The 19,744-nt window shown below is 37.5% G+C and overlaps 1 protein-coding gene across 4 annotated transcripts in view; it reads right to left on the bottom strand.

Annotated features, from left to right (window-relative positions):
• Positions 1-19,744, bottom strand: part of tln2a (talin 2a) — a 93,054-nt gene that overhangs the window by 39,084 nt on the left and 34,226 nt on the right. For all 4 annotated transcript variants that reach the window (XM_032560239.1, XM_032560240.1, XM_032560237.1 and 1 more), the window contains 14 exons: positions 10,949-11,120; positions 9,646-9,743; positions 8,934-9,063; positions 8,329-8,481; positions 7,411-7,553; positions 7,008-7,135; positions 6,772-6,835; positions 6,576-6,680; positions 4,659-4,814; positions 3,206-3,307; positions 2,746-2,822; positions 779-959; positions 533-646; positions 315-423 (listed from right to left, as the gene is read on the bottom strand). In XM_032560239.1, coding sequence (XP_032416130.1) covers positions 315-423; positions 533-646; positions 779-959; positions 2,746-2,822; positions 3,206-3,307; positions 4,659-4,814; positions 6,576-6,680; positions 6,772-6,835; positions 7,008-7,135; positions 7,411-7,553; positions 8,329-8,481; positions 8,934-9,063; positions 9,646-9,743; positions 10,949-11,084 — 1,696 coding nt within the window. In that variant the 5' untranslated portion in view covers positions 11,085-11,120. The remainder of the gene's footprint in view (positions 1-314; positions 424-532; positions 647-778; positions 960-2,745; positions 2,823-3,205; positions 3,308-4,658; positions 4,815-6,575; positions 6,681-6,771; positions 6,836-7,007; positions 7,136-7,410; positions 7,554-8,328; positions 8,482-8,933; positions 9,064-9,645; positions 9,744-10,948; positions 11,121-19,744) is intronic.

Consider the following 19,744-nt stretch of genomic DNA (forward strand, 5'->3'; position numbering starts at 1 on the left):
CCACATTCTCCAAACCACAGCAGGATATGAGGGAACTATTAGATTTTACATGGCTACTAACAAACAGCAGCCTGATGGAAAAGTTCTACTTTACCCAAACAAACTGGCCAAATAATTTTAACTGCAGAGCACACCATGCCTTAAACGCACTTGTAAAAATGAGGGTAAAGCCCGTTGATATGTATTGCTTTTAATAAAAAAAATTGCAGTTCCTAAAAAAAATATACATATTTTTTCAGAAATGCTAGAGACACAGTAAAAAAAAAAAGAAAAAAAAAGCCAATATGATTTCTGTTGAGTCAAGAAGTGCTGACCGGCTGTGAGGTTCACAACAGAAGCTGTTCCTGCAGTGATGGCATCAACCTGCGAGTGGATCTCATGTTTCGATTCGTCCATCTTGTTCTGGATCCACACTTTGGAGGCCTAAGCGGAGATGGCAGAAATTTTTTGGGACGTGAGCACATTTAGCAGGTTTCATCACTGCTGTGAATAAACACTTTATGCTCCTTTGGGTGTGAGGGGGTGACTCTACCATGTCCTGCCCCAGCGGCGGGAGGTCGTCAACCTCTCCCAGGTCTATTTGGGCTTTTTGAACAGCTTGCATGCTGGTGTTGATGGTTCCCATCAGAGCCTGCTGCGCTGAACTCTGCATACAAACAATTTATGAGAAGCTAATTAGCTTACACTCTCCTGAGGTGACATATTGCAAACTAATAATGAGAAATGAAAAAAAATCTGTTAAGCACTTTAAGACACCACACAACATCTAATGTCATACCAGTGGAGGCATGTGGCCACGGTGCATCTGACCCATGGTGATCTGCTGCTGAGGGGACGGCATGGTGCCCATGCTGGGCGACTCGGTGCCAATAGAGCCAAAGCGGATCACTCCCGGCAACGCCACAGAGCTTTGGTTCACCTGACCCACACGGTTAAACTGCTGCTGAAGTATTGTGGATCTGCAAGCGTACAACATGAGCACCATCAGCACTGAGTCTACAGCCGTGCAGCATAATGATGTCGAAGGCTGATGCTCGTATAGCAATGTTTTTTGAAGTGCCATGCAAAAATGTTACTCAGACTTTCTTACAAATTTCACGTAACAACCACAAAGTTACATTTATAAGCCTTGCAAAAATATTTTTAACTTGATTTAGGTCAGGACTTTGTTCCAACACCTACACTTTCCACTGTAGCTTACTGCTGTATCGCTTGGGTTTTTATTTTTTCCTGTTGGAAGGTAAACCTCTGTCCCAGGCTCAAGTCTTCTGCATTTTCTAACCAAATCCAGCCCACCAATTATTTATGTGGCCCTCATAAATTGAACGTCAACATTTGTGTGCTTAAGTATTATTTTATCAGTCGAATCAAGTCACTTTTCATTTGTACATGACCCAATGTGAAAAGCTATTTAAAAAATGCTACATTTTATGAAATACTAATTTTATCAATACATTTTCAAACCTCTGTCCCTTTGAGGAATTTTGTAATTTGGATGTGGCCCGAGGTGAAAATGCGTTTCATACCTCTGTCCTACAGCATGATGCTACTATCACCATGTTTCACTGACAGAACAGTATTGTTAGTTTTCCTCCACGGCACTTTTTTTTTATTACTTAGCCAATATGATTTTTGTTGAGTCAAGAAGCACTGACCGGCTGTGAGCGCCGGGAATGTGGGAACACATTTGTTTCCTGTGTTCCCACAGCGTAAGGGAACCTGTGATCCCTTCAAAGAAAAGCTACTCTTATACTAAGAATAAATTACACATAGGTGGACTAACTGATTTACTTTAATAAAGTCTTTCATAGCCAAATGCCTTCAAAGTTAGAAGGCTCAATACAAATCCAGGCACATTTGTTAGATTTTAATGTATTCAATTTTGAGAGACTGTACCATTTAACTTCCATTTCACATTTTATGAGCTAACTTGTGTTTATCTACCACATAAAATCCCACAATGATACATAAAGCTTTTGGTTGTAATGGAAGAAAATGGGGAAACGCTCATTTAGTATGAATAATTCTGCAAATTAAATCCTTTAAAAACGTTTTCTGAAAGAAGCAAACCATCAAAATAGACTGCTCTAGAATTATGTTTCTAACTGGACACGTTCATCATCACTCTGAGCTCGTTTGGATTTTACACATTAGCCACAAAGACCTTAAACACAATAAACACTGACAGGGAAAAATCTTTCCTCCTTCAGCAAACAAAGCCTTGTTTGTTTTGCTGCAGAACAGACTTGCAAAGTTGGGTGTGCAATGTTTCTGCAGTATTACAGATTGTTGCCTTTGGCATCAGCACAGAGATGGGGGCTCGGGGGGGGGGTTGTATATAAAAGTATAAATGTTGTAAAACGCTGAAAGAAGGAAAACTATCAGCTGAGAATGCACAGAAACAGTTTCACCTGAGGCTAAATGAGGCAATGCTCCTCCCTCAGGAGGATGAAAAATGTCAGGCATGTGTTCTCCATGTCAAAATGTAGTCCAGGTAGATAGATGGATGTTAAAGCTGTTGTAGTAGCTTGTTAGAGTGATGTGTACATAGCTTTGTTATGTAGTGGTTACGTGTTCAACATCATCATAATGTTCCTTTTTTAACTGGATATGTATGTTTTATAAAGAGAATACAGTTAAGCGATTCTTTTTTTGTTCAAATCAATCAACAAAATGCACACATAAAGAAATGGCAAGTTTCAAGCCATGCTTCAAACATAAACCGAGAAGGTCTGATTTCCATACTTTTTAGGGGAAACCGATTCCTCCAGCATGGTTGACTCCTCATCACCCTCTAATCCAAACCGGTCCTTGCTTTGCTTCTGCAGGAGAGAGGCAAACACAGCAGAAAAGCAGGAAATCAGACTGTGGTTTAGTTAAGCCCTGTTTAGTTGGAAAGTGGACAACAAATCATGAGATGAGACAAGATCTTCAACTTGCCTAAAAAAAAATAAATAAATAAATCACACATTCAGATACCCAGACGTACTGTACATTTCAGATTTTACTTTAGGCTTAAGATATGAGCTCCTGCTGTATACCAGCACCATAGGATGCCAGCCTTCCTCTGCTACTTTTCATTTAACTACAGCGGCATGACAGAGCGGCATGGTCTCCATCAATCACCCGCAAAGCTGAAAACACGTAGCCCTCAGGAGAATACTAAAACATCAGGATTACGGGTCTCCAGTGATGAATGTCTCACCTTTTTGAGGATGATATCAATATAACCGGCGATGAGCTGGGAGATCTGTTCCCCTTCGGTGGTCTGCACTGAGTAGTAGCTCTCCTGGTACTCCCCAAAGTCCTGCAGAAACGCATCCACAGAGTGAAACATCCGATTTGTGTGAAATTGTAAAAGGAGTAGCCGAAAGCAGAGCGTGTACGGTATACAGGCTGAGGATTTTCTGGGAGGATTAAAGTGAATCCATGGAGACAACTCGACTCAGATGAGCACCGCACATTGTGTTGGCTGATATGAAGCTGCAGCAGAGTCAGATTAACCCGAGAGCCGTTCTGGACGTAAACCTTAGTGCAGGAAAACTAACTGCTTCCATGAGGAAAGATTTAGCTGCGGCTTCCACTTATTTTTAGCATCTTTTCACACAAAAATATTCAAAAGGGTAAATAGAGAGAAGCTAAACAACCTCTAAATCAGTGAAACCAATACAGACCACCTAAATGGTTAAAAGCACTCCAGCAAATTAGCCTCCATACAATAGGTTGTGTTAATCGAGCTGCAACAGAGATTCAACACACCTACAAAACTAAAGCTGTGTTTAGTGGCTCGACCTCTGAGTGCTGACACAAAGGAGAGATATTGGCAGCAAAGGGAAAATAGTTTGTTCAGAGGACTGAAGGAGACGAATGAAAAGGTGAGCAATACGCAACATAAAAGTAAAAATAAAAATCTCTAAGGCAGAAAAGTCAGAATCAGGGTTCATAAAAATTTTTTTTTTATTTACAAAATTAAGTTATAAGTTAAACATATTTCCATCAGTTTTCTTTATAATCCTCTGGACTTTTGAACACAAAATCTTTACTTTGATGAGTTTTATTATTGGTAAGATTCACAAATCACAAAACAAGACTGTGTCCGATTCAGCAGGTACCATTTTAATTTGGGGTTTTGGTAACTGCACGCTACTTAGTTCATCATACTAAACTCTAAAATACTAAAGCTAGACTGGATTTTCAATAAATACTCCTCTAAGTCAATTTGTGATCTTTGCTAACTTTATTTTGTAAATAAAATATCCCAAAGATTTGTATGAAGGTCTACAATATGAACTACCATCAAAATTTCATTTTTTTTGTGTGTGAATTTATCTGCAATTAATGAGATGGATAAAACTTTATTTTTGATGTGGAAATCAATTATTGAAAGAGGTCATCTAAATATAAAACAAGGTCAAATCATTTCAGATCTACCTTCAGATTGCCCAATACATAACAGTGTAGAAACTCAAACCTTTTTCCAGACTCCATTCTTTTTTCCAGTTCTTATCCAGACTTGCAAAATAAAAGAGCTAATTTACCTACTTTTCCAGACTATAAAAACTATTTATGCGATAAATGTGTAGAATAGCTGGGTCTGCGGTGTGTGCAGCTTTTCTCATTCTGCCTCTGGACAGAACATGGGCTTGTGGCAGTCTTACCAGCGTAAAGCTCTTGGGGGACGCAGCCCACCTCTTCACCGTAGTGAGAGGCCATTCCTGAACCACATCTTTGGTCTTCTCATCCACTCTCATCACCGACTCCTTGGTGATGCCCAGGAGCCGAGGCACCAGCTTGTTCTTACTCTTCATCTTTTCCTGTAATAAAAAGAGAGACTTGACTTCAGCCAGACACATCAATAGATAACGTTTAAGCCTCAAACATTACACACAATGTAGAGGTGACTCTTAGCAAATTAGAACAGAATGAAGTTACAAAAGGATATATTCTAGTATTAATTTCTGTTCAATTTTATCATTAAAGTAAGTAAAAATCCAAAATGTGGTTGCTAAAATTTATAACATGACATAAAAACGGTAACATCTGTTTCAACCCAGGAATTTTATGGCATACAAAATGACTTCATTCTTGACAGCAATGATTGTACATCATTTGAGTGAATTTAAAGAGTCAGAAATATAAAGAGTCAATTAAAACCATTACAAGTTTGAATTGCCTTTATGATGTTTAGGTGACAGATTACAGACAGAAAACAAGACAGAAATTCTTGCAAAAAAATTAACTTAGAGATTGATTTAGTTTTCATATCTATTTACTGGTGGCACAACTTTACATCAGTCTAAGCAGCAAAGAAAAATTAGAAACTGCCTTAATTAGTAAAAAAAAAAAAAAATGTGTGTCCTTATCTTTACATCAGCTGATTGAAATCTCTTCCTGAATTCTCTTAGCTTTCAATATCATATTGCAAACACCCTCTCTAAAATGCATAAAAGCTTTTGTGTTTTCAGTGTGGAAAAGAGCAAAGGCCTCTTGTGGAAACGAAGCCGGTGGGAGCAGGCTGAGAGAATGTGATGGGCTGTGACGTGAGGGCCAAGAGGTGAGGTGTGCAGAAGGCCTGCAGGGACTGCAAACTCTCCGCAGGCCTCCGAGAGTTAAAGGTTAGGAGCCGCCGGCTGAAGTTTTCCAGGGTTGTTTCAGAGATGTTTCTGCTCCACCGGATTAACCTCAAGACCAAAGACTCAAAGACAAAAGGAGATACCAAGCTGAACTGTTCAACGGGAATTCATATGGAGGACCAAGAAGTCAAAGGACACTTTTAGATTTCTGTGGCATTTTTAGGAGGAATAAAAAGGCAGAGCAGAAACTGTAACATGTGCTCTACTATTGGAAGTAGAGCACGTTCATTTTTATGAACATTAAAAATGATGTTCATTTAATTTAACAACATTAAATGAAGTAAACAACATTTAATGTTGTTTACTTCATTTAAAACAACATTAAATGAAGTAAACTGATTTAATTTGCTTGAGCTGTCGTCAATGCACTAGATTTAAATAATGTGTTGTCCTGTATATACATTTATTACCTCGCACTGTGAAACAACTGTAACATGTGCTCTACTATTGGAAGTGATTTCATTCTTCGTATCTGCTCATTGCAATTAATTTCTAGAGATTAAACTATCTGACAATGAGATAAAAAAAAAAACTTCTTTGTGTGAAATATTAATTTGTGCAAGACTAATATAATCAAAAAGATTTTAAAAATAAATTTCAGCTAATAGAAAGATTTCCAGTGATGTAATGCAGAATATTGTCTTTATAGTACATAGCAGTAGAAGTCTGCTGGATTCACTTGGATTCTGCTGCCAGTTGGACTCTAATGAACATATACCTGCACATTGTGCCCTACTACCTGTCAGTCACTCCAACCGCTCTATATTCAGTCTGAAACCTCCTCTGCTGCACAGACAGCAGTAGTTTCCTTTCAGCACCACCATGAACTGCCTGCAACTGACTTCTTCTCTTACTCTGTGCTTCAATTTCATAGTATTTCGTGCAGCTCGTCAGAATCTTTTAGCATAAAACACTAAATTTTGTGCATAACTTCAGACTTACCTTGACGAGGAAGAAGGAGACGCCGTACGTCCGCAAAGACCGTGCCAGTTTGACATACTTCACTTTTGCTTCAATCTCTGTCATTTCTCCACAGTTTTTGTGTTCCTGCAGGGTTAATTTTGTTTAGAGGAACTTATTACTTATACAACATTGTTGAGATAAAAAGAAAACTAAAATGAGGATGAAATTCACACACCTGAAATATTTTCTTCTCAGCTCCCCGTTGTTTTATATATTCTTTGGGCAAGAACTCTTTCAGACTTTGAAAAAAATTAAATACATTTGAGAATGTAATTAATGCAGCAAAGATGAGTTAAACAGTTTCTCCACAATCTTTGAACTTCATTATTGGGGGAAAAAAATTCTAAATATTTTATTTTTATTTTTATCTTGAATCTTCATGGAAATCATAAAATGAGGTCAAATACTCACTCTAAGAATCCAGGCTTGTGTTTGTGCTCTATGTGAGGTCCAAACTGGATCTGGGCCTGAATGCCTCCAAACTCACAGGCTTTGTCAAAAGACACTGGGTGAGAACCATTCAGGATGTCATCTCGTGCCTGCAACAGCAACAAATAATATTTTTTTATTAATTTTATTTTTTAAAAAAGGAGAAACTTTAGTGCTGTGCTGTCCTAAAATTACTTGCATGCATATTTTTGTAACTTTATAACATAAAAAGCATGTATATATTTCTTTATTTTCCAGGAATAATCATTTTGATCAACAAAACACAAATTGGTGGACCTTTTTTAACAAAAAATAAAAAATAAAAAAATCACTCTTGCCAGTCTTTTACTGCAAAGGACATTGAATATATCTTAAAATACTTCACCTGTACGTAAAGCAGGTTGAGTTGGACCGGGTCTCTGGAGTCAACGTTCTGGTCCGAGTAGAAGAACTTGCGTCTAAGAAGGAGAGTCTCGTTCTCGTCCACGCCCTGTTCTCTAAATGTTCTGCTGTGGTCCAGCCAGTTCACTAAAAAACAACATTAAATGAAGTAAACTGATTTAATTTGCTTGAGCTGTCGTCAATGCACTAGATTTAAATAATGTGTTGTCCTGTATATACATTTATTACCTCGCACTGTGAAACAAAAATGTACAGAAAACATCATGGGAAACAAATCGCTGCAACGTTTGTCATAACATTAAAGCCAGTTTACAAAAATCTAATTGGACTGCAAATCACAGATTCATTTCCATCAGTTTACCACATATATTAGATCAGTGAATGTTTATGAGAAGAAGTGACTAAATGTTTACAAGGTTGAACATGTCCTTACAGGAAAGCTTTTCAGATTAAAATAGTAGTAAAAACTTTAGATGTAGAGCTCCCATATTCCAGTTAAGGGTGGTGGACACAGAAAGTCATCATCTTTCTAACACCTACACAGCAGCCATGACTCCTCTTTCTTGGCGGTTTTACTTCAGCCATTTCTTAAGATGTGACCGAAACAACTCAGTTATTTGTTACTTGAATGACAACGACACACATATTAAACCGAGTAGAAGATAAGGACAATGACTAAACTACAATTTAGAAGATACTCCTAGCCTGTGTTCAGAACTGAAGAAACTGTTTGGATGAGAGGTGAAATGTCTTCAAGAGACAAGAAGTCCAGATGTATTCTTTATAAGTAGCTGCCATTTTCTCATATGTGTGCATTATGTAAGAGATCCACTTCATTTAGGTTGGGAAACTTTCCATGTCAGTTAAAACGTTTTTTGGTGTTTTTTTTTTTTTAACTTACAGTCATCATCCGTGTGCAGTTTGGCTTTCAGTTTCTCCATCTTCCTCTCGTCTCGCAGCAGTGTCCTGTCCTTCTTCAGCGTCCCCGTCCCATCCTCCTTCTTTTCCTCCACCGTCTCCTGGATCAGAGAGTACTCCTCATAGTTTGTGATGCCTGAGATCAAAAGTAAAAATATTTATTTTAGATAAAAGTCCAGTGACTTTGCTATACAGACCTAGCGTCATTTGCAAAAGTACTTTGTCATGCTACAAAAGGGCAAAAAAAAAATTTCAATACTCGCTAACCAAAGTGAAGTTGCACATAATTAAGAAAAGGGAATAAAAATGAACTTATTTTAAATATTTTTTTAAAATTTCACATTTGATAATTGCAGCATTTACACCTGAAAACTACATAAGCATGAGTGTGGAGGCAAGCCACAGATATATATTTTATTTTATGGATGTGCAACAAAGCTGCACCAACAAAAGCAATAAAAACAGTTTGGACAAATATTTACTCCGAGCAAAATCAATGCTGTTCGACTGCAATATCTTATTTTAAAGTACATTCTGCTGAAAGAAAAAAAAAGGAGAAAGAATGCAGATCGGATGATTACGATGTACCTATTCTGCTGCAAATAGTCACAAGCAGCTCGCCCACTGTTTTTGAGTCATCCACCATGATTGTTTTAATGGCTCCATCCAACATTTTGATTTTCTGGGGCCTCTGCTTCTTCTTGTATTCAAGAATATCCTGCTCAAACACAAGAGGGAAAATATAGTTAAAAATAATGATAATCAAAACTAGAAGAGGTGAATTTGTAGGTTTCACTTCAGAAGGAGAGAAACGGAGGGACAAATCGAAGGTTTCCGCTGAGGAAATGATCATTTGCAACCAGGTCGCATGCAGGGAAGAAAGAACAGAAGCCTGAAAACCTTATTTAACGGCTGTCTATCACGGCCAGCCGCTCCCCTTCCAGTCACAACAATGGGCTGAGATTTGGTTCACAATAAACGGTCACAGTCATGCTTCCTACCTGGGCTGCCTTTGGTGAATTTGAAGAGGGGAACCAATTTAAGAGTGGCACAGCTACAGCCAGGCATTAACTGACAGACTGCTGATGAGTTTGTCTACGTTATTCACACATCCATGTCTGGTGTGTGACTCACACAAAGGTACCAAGATAACTGTGTGTGCCTAGTGTGTGTCTTTGTGGTCTCATAATTTTCATTTAAGAGTTCCCTTAAGCTTTACTCTATGTTCAAAGCAAACGTTCATGCCGTGATTGCAGCTTCGCCCCATGTGGCTGCAGGTTAAACAAACTGATGTGTTTACCCCGTTACGGAGCATGTAATAGTCCAGCGTCCTTCCAGACTCCAACCAGATCCCTTTCCGGGGGTCTTCATCAGACAGGAAGAGGCCGTAATCTGAAGCTGAAGCAGTGAGGATAAACATCAGAGGTTTAGATGATATTTATCAAAAAGAAAGAACATCAGAAAACATCTTGAGCACAGAGAATAAAGGTCATCAGGCACAACATTTGCTCAGGTTTAGAGAAGATAATGGCATTTTCAAGGAATTTCTATATTAAAAGTTTATTGGAGCAGAGATCCCAAGTCTAAAACATTTGCAAACATAGAGGAGTGAATGATGACTTCAGTGGAGCCATGTGGAACAAATAAGTCTGACATGACACTGAAAAAAGATGAAAAGCTAAGATTGATGAGGCTCCAACATGTGGTCCAGGATGTTGTGGAAAGAATTTCAGATTTTATAGTTGAACTCATAAAAGGCACAACTGTTCATCTATTGTACAATGTACAAAAGATTGTCCAAATATATAATTAGACTAAACTTAGTAAAAGGAAGACATTTAAAAACATCTGTACAGTAAATTATGCCGTATTTAAAAATAAAAAAAAAATCAGTGTTCCCAAAAATATCAAAGAGAATATTTTTACAAAAATATTCACACCCCCTTAACTCTTCTCACAAACTTCAACATGATGTTCGCATAACTGTGTAATAGAAAGAAAGCAACCGTTTATGAAAGTTTTTACCAAAGAAAAACAATATCTGCATTTAAATTCAGTCCTCTTTACTTTCACACCCCTAAATAAAATCCAGTGCAGCCAATTGCCTTTATAGGTCATCTTATTAGTAATTAATCAACCAGAGTAGAAAGTCACACTTCACGTTGAAAAGTCCAATGACAAAAACTACAGGGCATTCGATCTAAAACTCTGGCCTTTGAAGAAGAGCTTTTAGCAGAAATGCATTGTTTTGTTGAAGGAAACCATAAAAATTCACGTTTAAAGGTTGTAACAAGCCATGTGGAGGACAGTGCAAACAGGTGTCCTGACTTAAAGCTGTAACTGCAGCTGATTTTTGGACACAATGCAGCCTTTTATCCCTACAATCATGCACCATTTTGTGTTTTGCTGTCATATAAAACATATCAATCCCAAACAATAAAAACAAAAATTTGTTGTTGTAACGTGACAAAATGTGGAAGAAGATGGGAATGCTTTTGCAAAGCAATGCATAAATGTTGGCCATTTTTTCCATTTTTGAACTCTCCAGACTCTTGCCGTTTCTTAGCTGATGCTGCAGATTCCAGTATTGTTGAGAGGCTCACCCTGTCCAGTCTGAGCCTCAGGGACCCTCTCTCTGATAATCCTGCAGGCATCATAAACAGCTGTGGAGGGCTCAAACTGCATCGTCTTCACAACGTTGCATTGTCGCACGCAGATTTTGAGCGACAACACCACCATCTTGACCGGCAGTGTGGGCAGGAACTGCAGCTACACCTGGGCATAAAGAAAACGAACAATACTGGTGAAGTGGAACTTATTAGACAGGCAAACTTACCAACTAAAGCAAATGAGACAGACTTATCATAGATGAGCCATTATCTAAAAGGTGCTTTCAAAGTTTGAACAACTAAAAAGCTGGATTTCTTCTTTTTCTACTAGAAAACATTGCCTTACTTTATGTGCATAAATTGGGGCCATCTACTGAACAGAAGCTCTAACAATGTCCCTCACTTCCACTGTCATAAACAATTAAACTTTATAAAAGTGGAGAAAGTGCTAATTTGTGCACAGAGGGCCCATTGTTATGCTTCATAAGATAAAGGAGCTGACAACAAATTTATCACTTTCAGGAGATGGCCCATCTGGTCCCTGATGGGAACAAAAAAAACGACTCAATGATCGGAGCTGGTAAAGCAGCAAACTGTGCAAAGTAACTAGAAAATTGGAAATATTTCTCTTCAGTCTTTTTCTTAATACGTTGCTTAAACAAAGTTTAAATTAAATTCAATTATTTAGTATATTTAGACTTAGAGCTGCTATGATGACAATCTAAATGGAGAAAGGGCAACAAAAGAGGATTGTGCCATCTCCAACAGAGGACATCCTGTGAGACACCACCGGGAACAGAGAGCCGCTGTGAGACAGGGAGGTCAGAGGTCAGGTCAGATCACGGCTGACGTTCGTATGGGGCCTCTCCTCCGGTCCGTTTGTTCATGACCCTGACCCAGACACTCAGAATCTGGTTCCTATGTGAGATCTGTTCACACACAGGAGGGAAGGTGTTCGAGCGGCTGGCCATGTTCACACGTATCTGCTGCTGCGGCCGACACCAGCAAACACAACAAGGCATTACTTCAAACACATTTGGCTTGTTGGCAAAAGATTGAACGATTTACAAGATTTTAAGAAAAATCAGTTCATCATTCATAATTTGGTACCTGAAGCAGTCAGCATTTGAGGAGATGGAAGTTCTTAACAGGGCTGAAGTAAAGGTGTTGTGTCTGATTTGAGAGTTCACAAACCAACTGTTGCAAATTGTTAAGCTTCAGGCGAAGAGGAACTTCTCTGAACTGTAGCTGCCAACAGCGCCTTCAAGCTGCCAACAATAAAAATTCCTCACCATGACATCTCTGACACGCCCTGAACTCTGAAATAGACCTCATTACAATGAGCCGGACAAACAAGCCTTTATGATGCTCTCGGTATGTATTTTGCCATTTTTATCTTTTAGAGACAGAAATAAAATTGTGAAATTTCCTATCAGATTTCAAGTAAACCCTAACTCTTCGGATTATTTATGTTTACAATAGATTTTATCTCTGGGTGCACAAGACTTTGCCCGCCACCTCAATACAAGAATCAATTGCTTCTCTATCACATTATTCTAACACCTGTAATAACCATAACCCTTGTGATGATTTGCTTTAACACTTTTAATCTAACTAAACAAATCTCTTTGTAGAAAACACTAGAACATTGACCATGTAAAAACTGTCAGAGGGTAAGTGCAGTTCATTGGCATAAATATTTGTCCTTTATTACATATTGTTTCTCCACAAAGCTGAATTGATTTGGCTACTTACTAGCGGCTGAATTGTCTGCTTTCTCCTCTGTATTTTTTTTCCTTCTGCAAACAAGCTGTAATAGAGTTACATCTATAATTAATTCTCCTTTCCTTTCAGTGCAATAGCTGCAGCATAAGCCTACAGGAGGCAAACAGCTGGAGAACATACAGACACAAAGCAATGACAGCAGAATAAAGAGGAGGGTGACAAAGCAGTTAACGGCTTATTGATGCCCCATCAATAGGCTCAAACATAAAAACAGCTCATTTACCTGTTAGGTATTTTCCTTTTTTGTTTTTGAGCATTTTGTCAATGGAAACCCTTTACTGCAAATATCATCTGATCATCCATCATGTGTGCAAATAAGAAAAGAATAAAACAGACCAACCCATGTACAGTATGTTTAAGAAATGTCCCCACTAGTTCTACCTATGACTTTCAGTGATGTAAACCAGCTAAATTATTAATAAGTAATTATAATGAGGCAATGAATAGATTAACACATTGTGTAGACAACCCAACTCAACAGTAATTCTACATAAGAGTTAGGTGGATCCAACAACCATAAGAGGTGAAAAGGATCATTACAATATTTGCTGACAGTAAGCAGCATTACAGCTATACGATGTCAAATTTACTTTACTTAAACTGATGTTAAGTTGGACTGACTTCCCTTGGCTGATGCATGAAGGAAAGATGTCAGACTGCTAGGAAGGACAATATGGTTCCAGATTAACTAAATCTATGAAGCTTTGGCTTCTTCATTTACATTCAACCTAGTGATAGAAGTGCAGTACAGTGAGCCATAGGAAGTTAGAAAAGTAGCTGGTCCCATAAGCCATCTTCCAACTCCACCATGGTCCAAATGACTGTTTGCAGTTCTCCATAAAATGTTTAGAAAATCTGCTGTACATAATAATTTGGAACAGTGTATTTTGAGTTTTTTATTTTTGAAAAAAATACTGTTCTCATGGGGAGCTTTGTTCAGTAAAATTTGATTTATACTTCATGACTTGAAAATTATACTGACCATCATTTGCATTGACCATTTAGGAACATCTGAGAAAATATCACTTGCATAATAATTTGGAACACGTGTATATATTGTTTTATTTGTATAGTTATTTTATACTGATTATGATCTTAGTTTTAAGCATCTAATCAGTCTTTTAGAATCTATCCATTTTAGAACATGTATGTCAACTTTATCCATTTAATGAATAATGTTTTTTGTTTTACCTGTGGTCTCCCCATCAGAGCAGATCAAGCAATCCATTTCAATCACTGGCAGAATGACTGATCCATCAGTAATAGTGATGGTGATCTTTACAGTAGTTTATGTTATGGATGCTCCTTTGGAATTAGCCGTTAGCCACTATTATAAACGTTCCCCCAGTGATGTTATGACTTCTGCTTGTCTTTATGGGATTACATGACAGAAATAAAACCACATGCTTTAGAATCCAGCTAGAGAAATGCACGCTGAAAATAAGATGTTATTTGTTGTGAAAAATATTACATTTAAATTTGCCTACTGCCCCCTGGAAATGTTGTCTGTATGTGCTTAAATATACATTTCATGTTGATTTAAATCTAAATCGATTCTAAAACACAATCAGGAGTCCAGCAAGCGAAATAAACATTTGTAATATCCACAGAGCAGTTTGACAGGAGGATCTACATTTCTGGTATCAACTGAAATAAGCATAGTATTTAAACATTAATGGCAGGATTTTTAGAGTAGTTTCAGAAGTAGGTAAATCTAACAACCATTTTATATTAAAAAAGGAGGGGGGGCAGTCAAAACAATAAATGAAATTGGTTCAAATATAATCCTCTTAAGCTTTAGGCTCAATATGGAAATTGGTTATGTTACACACCATGGTTTATTTATTCTTCCCTTAAACCAATCTGAAGATCTAGATGTGATTCCTTAGCAAATAACACTTTACTTCACAGCATACAAATATGTTTACAACAATGGCTGGTTTGCCTCATAGTCAAACATGACTATTAAGCAAAGCTTTCATCCGTTTTTTTGCCTTTCGTGATATTTTCTACTCCTAGATCTGAGGGTTGATTGATCAAAAGAAGCTCCAATAAAGCCATTACAAAAACAATTGAAAGCAAATCTCTCCCTTGCGCATCAAGACAAAGTCTCCATCAAAAGCAGATTACCACTAAAGCATCTTATCATTGATTTTTCCTTCCTTGTGATAAGACATTTTCTAAGATCAAATGTTGTTCTAAATTGCCCCAAAAACTAAGCCAGCTAAAGCCAACTCATTAGGCGGCTAACATATTTACAAATTCATTCTGTAACCATCCCTGGAGGTGGCAAAGCTCTAAAACTTTGAGATTAATCTCTACAAGATGTAAAAGAAAAAAAGAAGGCTTTATGATGTTGTAATTGACTAAATTGTTGGCAATTTGTGGCCCTAATGAAAAAGTCGAGGGCATCAAAGCAATAAAGTTTTTTCATGCGGAAAGTACAACACAAATGTTGCTGCCCATTACCAGCAATCAGTGGGCGAAAGGTGGCGTTCAGGGTAGTGAAGCTACTAGCTCACTGCAGACCCAAAACGGATACATTTACAAGAACCTTCTTGTTATAAACACAATACTGACGTCCCCCTTCAGCAGCTGCACACAATTTGCAATTTACAACATTAGGCCTCCATTTTGCTGAACAAACTTAAAAACCTCAACAACAGTGATAAGCTTGTGTAAACCTCCACCTTAAACCTAAGTTGGAAGTAATGACATTTTTCTCAACACACACACAAACAACCATGCACACATCAATTTTACACAAGTTATGCATGCTATGCTCCCACATTGTAATGCAAAAACACAAGTTTCCTTCCCTCTACCAAATGTAAATTCAACTCCACCAGCTATGACGCCTCTTCTTTCATCTGCATCAGACCAACATAGCAAACAGAAATGCACTCCACTGACATTTTTCCTTCTGCTCTAGAGCTGGGATTCCCAGAGCACTTAAAACTGCCTTTTGTATGCATTTATGCCTGAACTAAAGAAATGATTATTTCTGATGAAAACACCATCACCTGTGAATAAAATTACTCTTTTACAATGAGATCAACAAGTTGAGTCAGCAGCCTGAATCAAATACAAAGGTATACAGGGTAAAAAAAAATGTCTGAAGAGGTGCAGTAAGGCCAATGAAAGAGTCTGGCAGCGCTGTGCTTGTGTCAAAGACTTGAAATATGCTTTTGGATGTCAGGTTTTACCAAAATTTAAAACATCACATTTAATAAAGGAATCAAGAGCATTTCACTTAACACGTTGGCTGAGATAAACTCACTTATTTTCAAGATGATTTGTTGAAACAAAATTCCAGGACAACAGAGATATGAAATATTTATACCTCTATTATAAATATATACTTCTAGGTTATTCATTCATTCATTCTATGTGCTGCTGCATATTCTCTTGTTCTTTATGGACAAATACATGAAAGCCTGGAGGACTAGCGGAACTTTATTTAGGTGAAAATACATAGAAATATTTGTCAAGGGATGCCGGAAATCAAGATATGAGTTATTAAAATATTGTTAAATGCCGGGGTGATTCTATCAATTACAATTAACTGTTCTCTTTCTTTTTTTTTTACCATCAAAAGGTTTCTATCCGTTTCCCTAGGATATCAGTCATTAAGATCTTTATCGAGGGTTGGCAAAGTCAATCCAACTGCAGTAAATTTTCCATTAGAAATCAAAGTTCAAATGCATCTAAAATAAAAATTACATCTAAGCAGTCATTTGCAATTATATTTTTAACACAGTGATACTGTGAAGATGTCTGAGTTTCGAAACATTGTGCAGGACTATGTGACTATTACTAACCAAGCAACATAAACCAATTTAAGACGATGCTAATTAAAGTGGAAATGGTTGTTTCAAAATAAATAGAACTGCAAATGTAGAGACGCTCTACTTTCACATAAGTATTAAATGAGCTTGCATCCTCTATACAACTTTATGTTGAAGACATGGAACTGAAATCTTTGTACTAAATAGCATTTAGCAGCGGACTCAAACTCCAGACCTCAAGGGCCTCTGTCCTGTAACTTCTAGATGTCTCTCTGCTTCAGTACACCAGGCTCCAATATTAGCTCATTAGAAAAGTTCTGTAGAGCTTGAATGGAGGCAGTTTTGCAACTTATTTCAAGTGTCTAAAACCCTTAGACACTTAGGGACATATCTAAAATTTACCAGATTTTGGCCATCGAGGACTGCAGTTTGAGACCACTAAAGGTGTTCCTCTTAACATTTTGTTCCAGTTACTGATAAAACAAGTGAAGAACATTTGTGTCAATTTGATCTTCTGCCAGGCTCTAAAGGTGTGTTTTTAGCCTTGTATCATATGTACCCAACACAAAACGTGAGGAGATACTTCTGCTGGACACATTGTGGTAGAGAAGAAAGGTAATACTGAATAAGTATACAATTCAACAGTTGCCCAGAGCTCACACAGAAACTTTAATGTTATTATAGAGGAGTCACATATTTTCATAAGATTAGCAATACTTCAAAAATACATTTACATACAAAACAGAAATCCATCCATAATAATCTCAATTTGAATTAAATATGACCTGAAATAAGAAAGAATCTAACTGACCTCACGTATGTATAGACCTTAATCACTACTACACGCTGCTTTTTGTACTGAGAGTCTTTGGTTATTGAATAAGCAGCTCAGCCTAATTTAAGTAACTTTGATCTATTTTCAGAAACACTGTCCTAATTTTGGTAAGTTTTTTAATAACCTTATAGCATCTCCATCACAGGATCTAGCAGAGTCACCTGTAGGAGGAAGAGTCTGTGGAGAATGCCAGACAAAGATATATCACCTAAAATGGTAATCTATATGTAAAGGCATGATTTTATGAAGTCAATCGTAAAAGTATTGATCCAAACCCAATGAACATCCAATGGCTGCATCTGATATCATTACTTCATAGCTAAACGAAATCAAAGAGAAACAATTATTCACTTATTACCTTAAGGTTGGACCATAATTTCTATATGTTTGTGCTTTTTGCAGGTATTTCAAACATAGTCAACTCTACATGTTTGCTTTGCAACAATTGGAAAGAAAGAATTACAGTAAATGAGCTGCTGGGCCACTTGATGGCAGAGTAATTAGGGCGGAAATCACATGGCCTTAAATTGCATCAAGCACCGGGTCTTCAGTTCGATCTGCTGCCAGAGAGACATTTACTGCATGTCACGTCTCTGCAATCTTTCCCATATTTCCTGTCTGCAGTGACTGCTCCCATCTGATCAATGGCAATAAATATGCCAGAAAAAAGATGAGCTTGTAAAATATGATGCACTTGAGCAGATTACATTACCTGAAAGTATATAAACTACAGCTACTGTAACCAAACACACAAGAAGTAGTATATAAATATGCACTAAAACTTAATGGAGAGAGTTCAACTTGAAAATACAGAATTCAAGACCCAATTATGTGTTTTTTTTAAGGGGAAGTATTGAGTGTTTTTCAGGTACATAGTGCCATTTTATACCACAATCAATTGACATGACTTCATCTGTAAATGCTATATATCAAATAAGACTTAAAAAATTAACTTTGTGATTTAATGGCCTGAAATTGGGCAAACAAAGATCTTTGTGAAACTCTTTAATAATGTTTTTACAGCATTTCACTGTAGCTGGTATAATGAGCTCAGCTGCATTGCAGTTCGACCAGGTGTTTGTTAATTGCTACTGGCTAGGCTGAAGGAGCTGAGTCCTGTGCTCTGTGAGGCAGAAGGAGCTGCATCTCAAAGGCGGTTCTTGGTCCACCCACCCTGCACAGCTGAATGATTTCCACAGGATGTTAAAGGATTTCTGACATATGAATGAAAGAGTCAAAGAAACACTCCAGGTATATTTTTGATGAGGGGATAACATAACATGATATGAAGCTCAAAAAAGTCGATTTCACATAATACTGCCCCTTCAATGCACATATTGTATAAATATATACCTTTCTGGCAGTGTTTGTGATATTAATTGATGTTTTTGTGTTGGTCCATCGTTCTTCATTAGAATCAAGGGATCACGTCTAGTTTCAAGCGATCACTCACCTGGTTGCCATCTGTCCCTAAAGCAATTCCACCTCCGCATTGCCATCTTGCTCTATTGTGCAAGAGATTTTGACTGTAAGAGGAAAGATTGTTTCTCTGCATCTTTGGCTGTGCAACAAGCTTCGATCGCCATTTGTGCTCATGTTCTGAACACCAGTTCAAAGTATTCATCCTTTTTTTAAGTCTCTGAATGAAAATTGCTGAAGACGTCCCCTTCCAAGCTTAGAGGCCCCAATCTGGGAAATCTTTTATTCTCACTTACCTCTAAATGAGTATTTGTATAATTCCAAGAAAGGAATAAAAGCCTAGCTTGAGAGTTTCATACTTGGATGGGGTCTTTTTTTGGCATATGATATCAAAATTCAAGATGAGGGTTTTTTTGAACTAGTGGTGGAGGAAAAATTTCTTTATGAGATCTAGATGGAGAGCTTAGAGTTACCTCTACAACCCGAGATTGTTCAGGTGTACACTTCAACTGAAACCATGACCTGCAACATTCAAAACCTTACTAATGTAATTTTCTTCAACAACTACCACTGTGTAATTATAGACGCATTTTTTTCAATATATATTTATGTCAAGTCAAGACATTTCAGTGTCTTTTTTTCCAAGCCCGCAAAAGAGTCAGGCTTTCAGCAAGCAACAGGAAAACTGAACTGAGTACAGCACAGCTGTGATGTTGTTCCATTATCTTTTTTGCCATCTGTCATGGACATTTCTGAAAATCTTAAAGCGGGGATTTACATTCTCTACTTAACACAGAAACTGATGTGTATGACTTCTAACCATGACAGATTAATAATCTGTAATCATGTTTTCTTAGACTTTAAAAAAAAGTTAAACTGAATCCTACAGCACTTGCTCTCTCATTACCATGGTGTGTACTGCTGCCTCATTTACAAATATAAATATTTAAAGCTCACTCACCG

The sequence above is a fragment of the Xiphophorus hellerii genome, chromosome 4 (assembly GCF_003331165.1).
Source record: "Xiphophorus hellerii strain 12219 chromosome 4, Xiphophorus_hellerii-4.1, whole genome shotgun sequence".
NCBI lineage: Eukaryota > Metazoa > Chordata > Actinopteri > Cyprinodontiformes > Poeciliidae > Xiphophorus > Xiphophorus hellerii.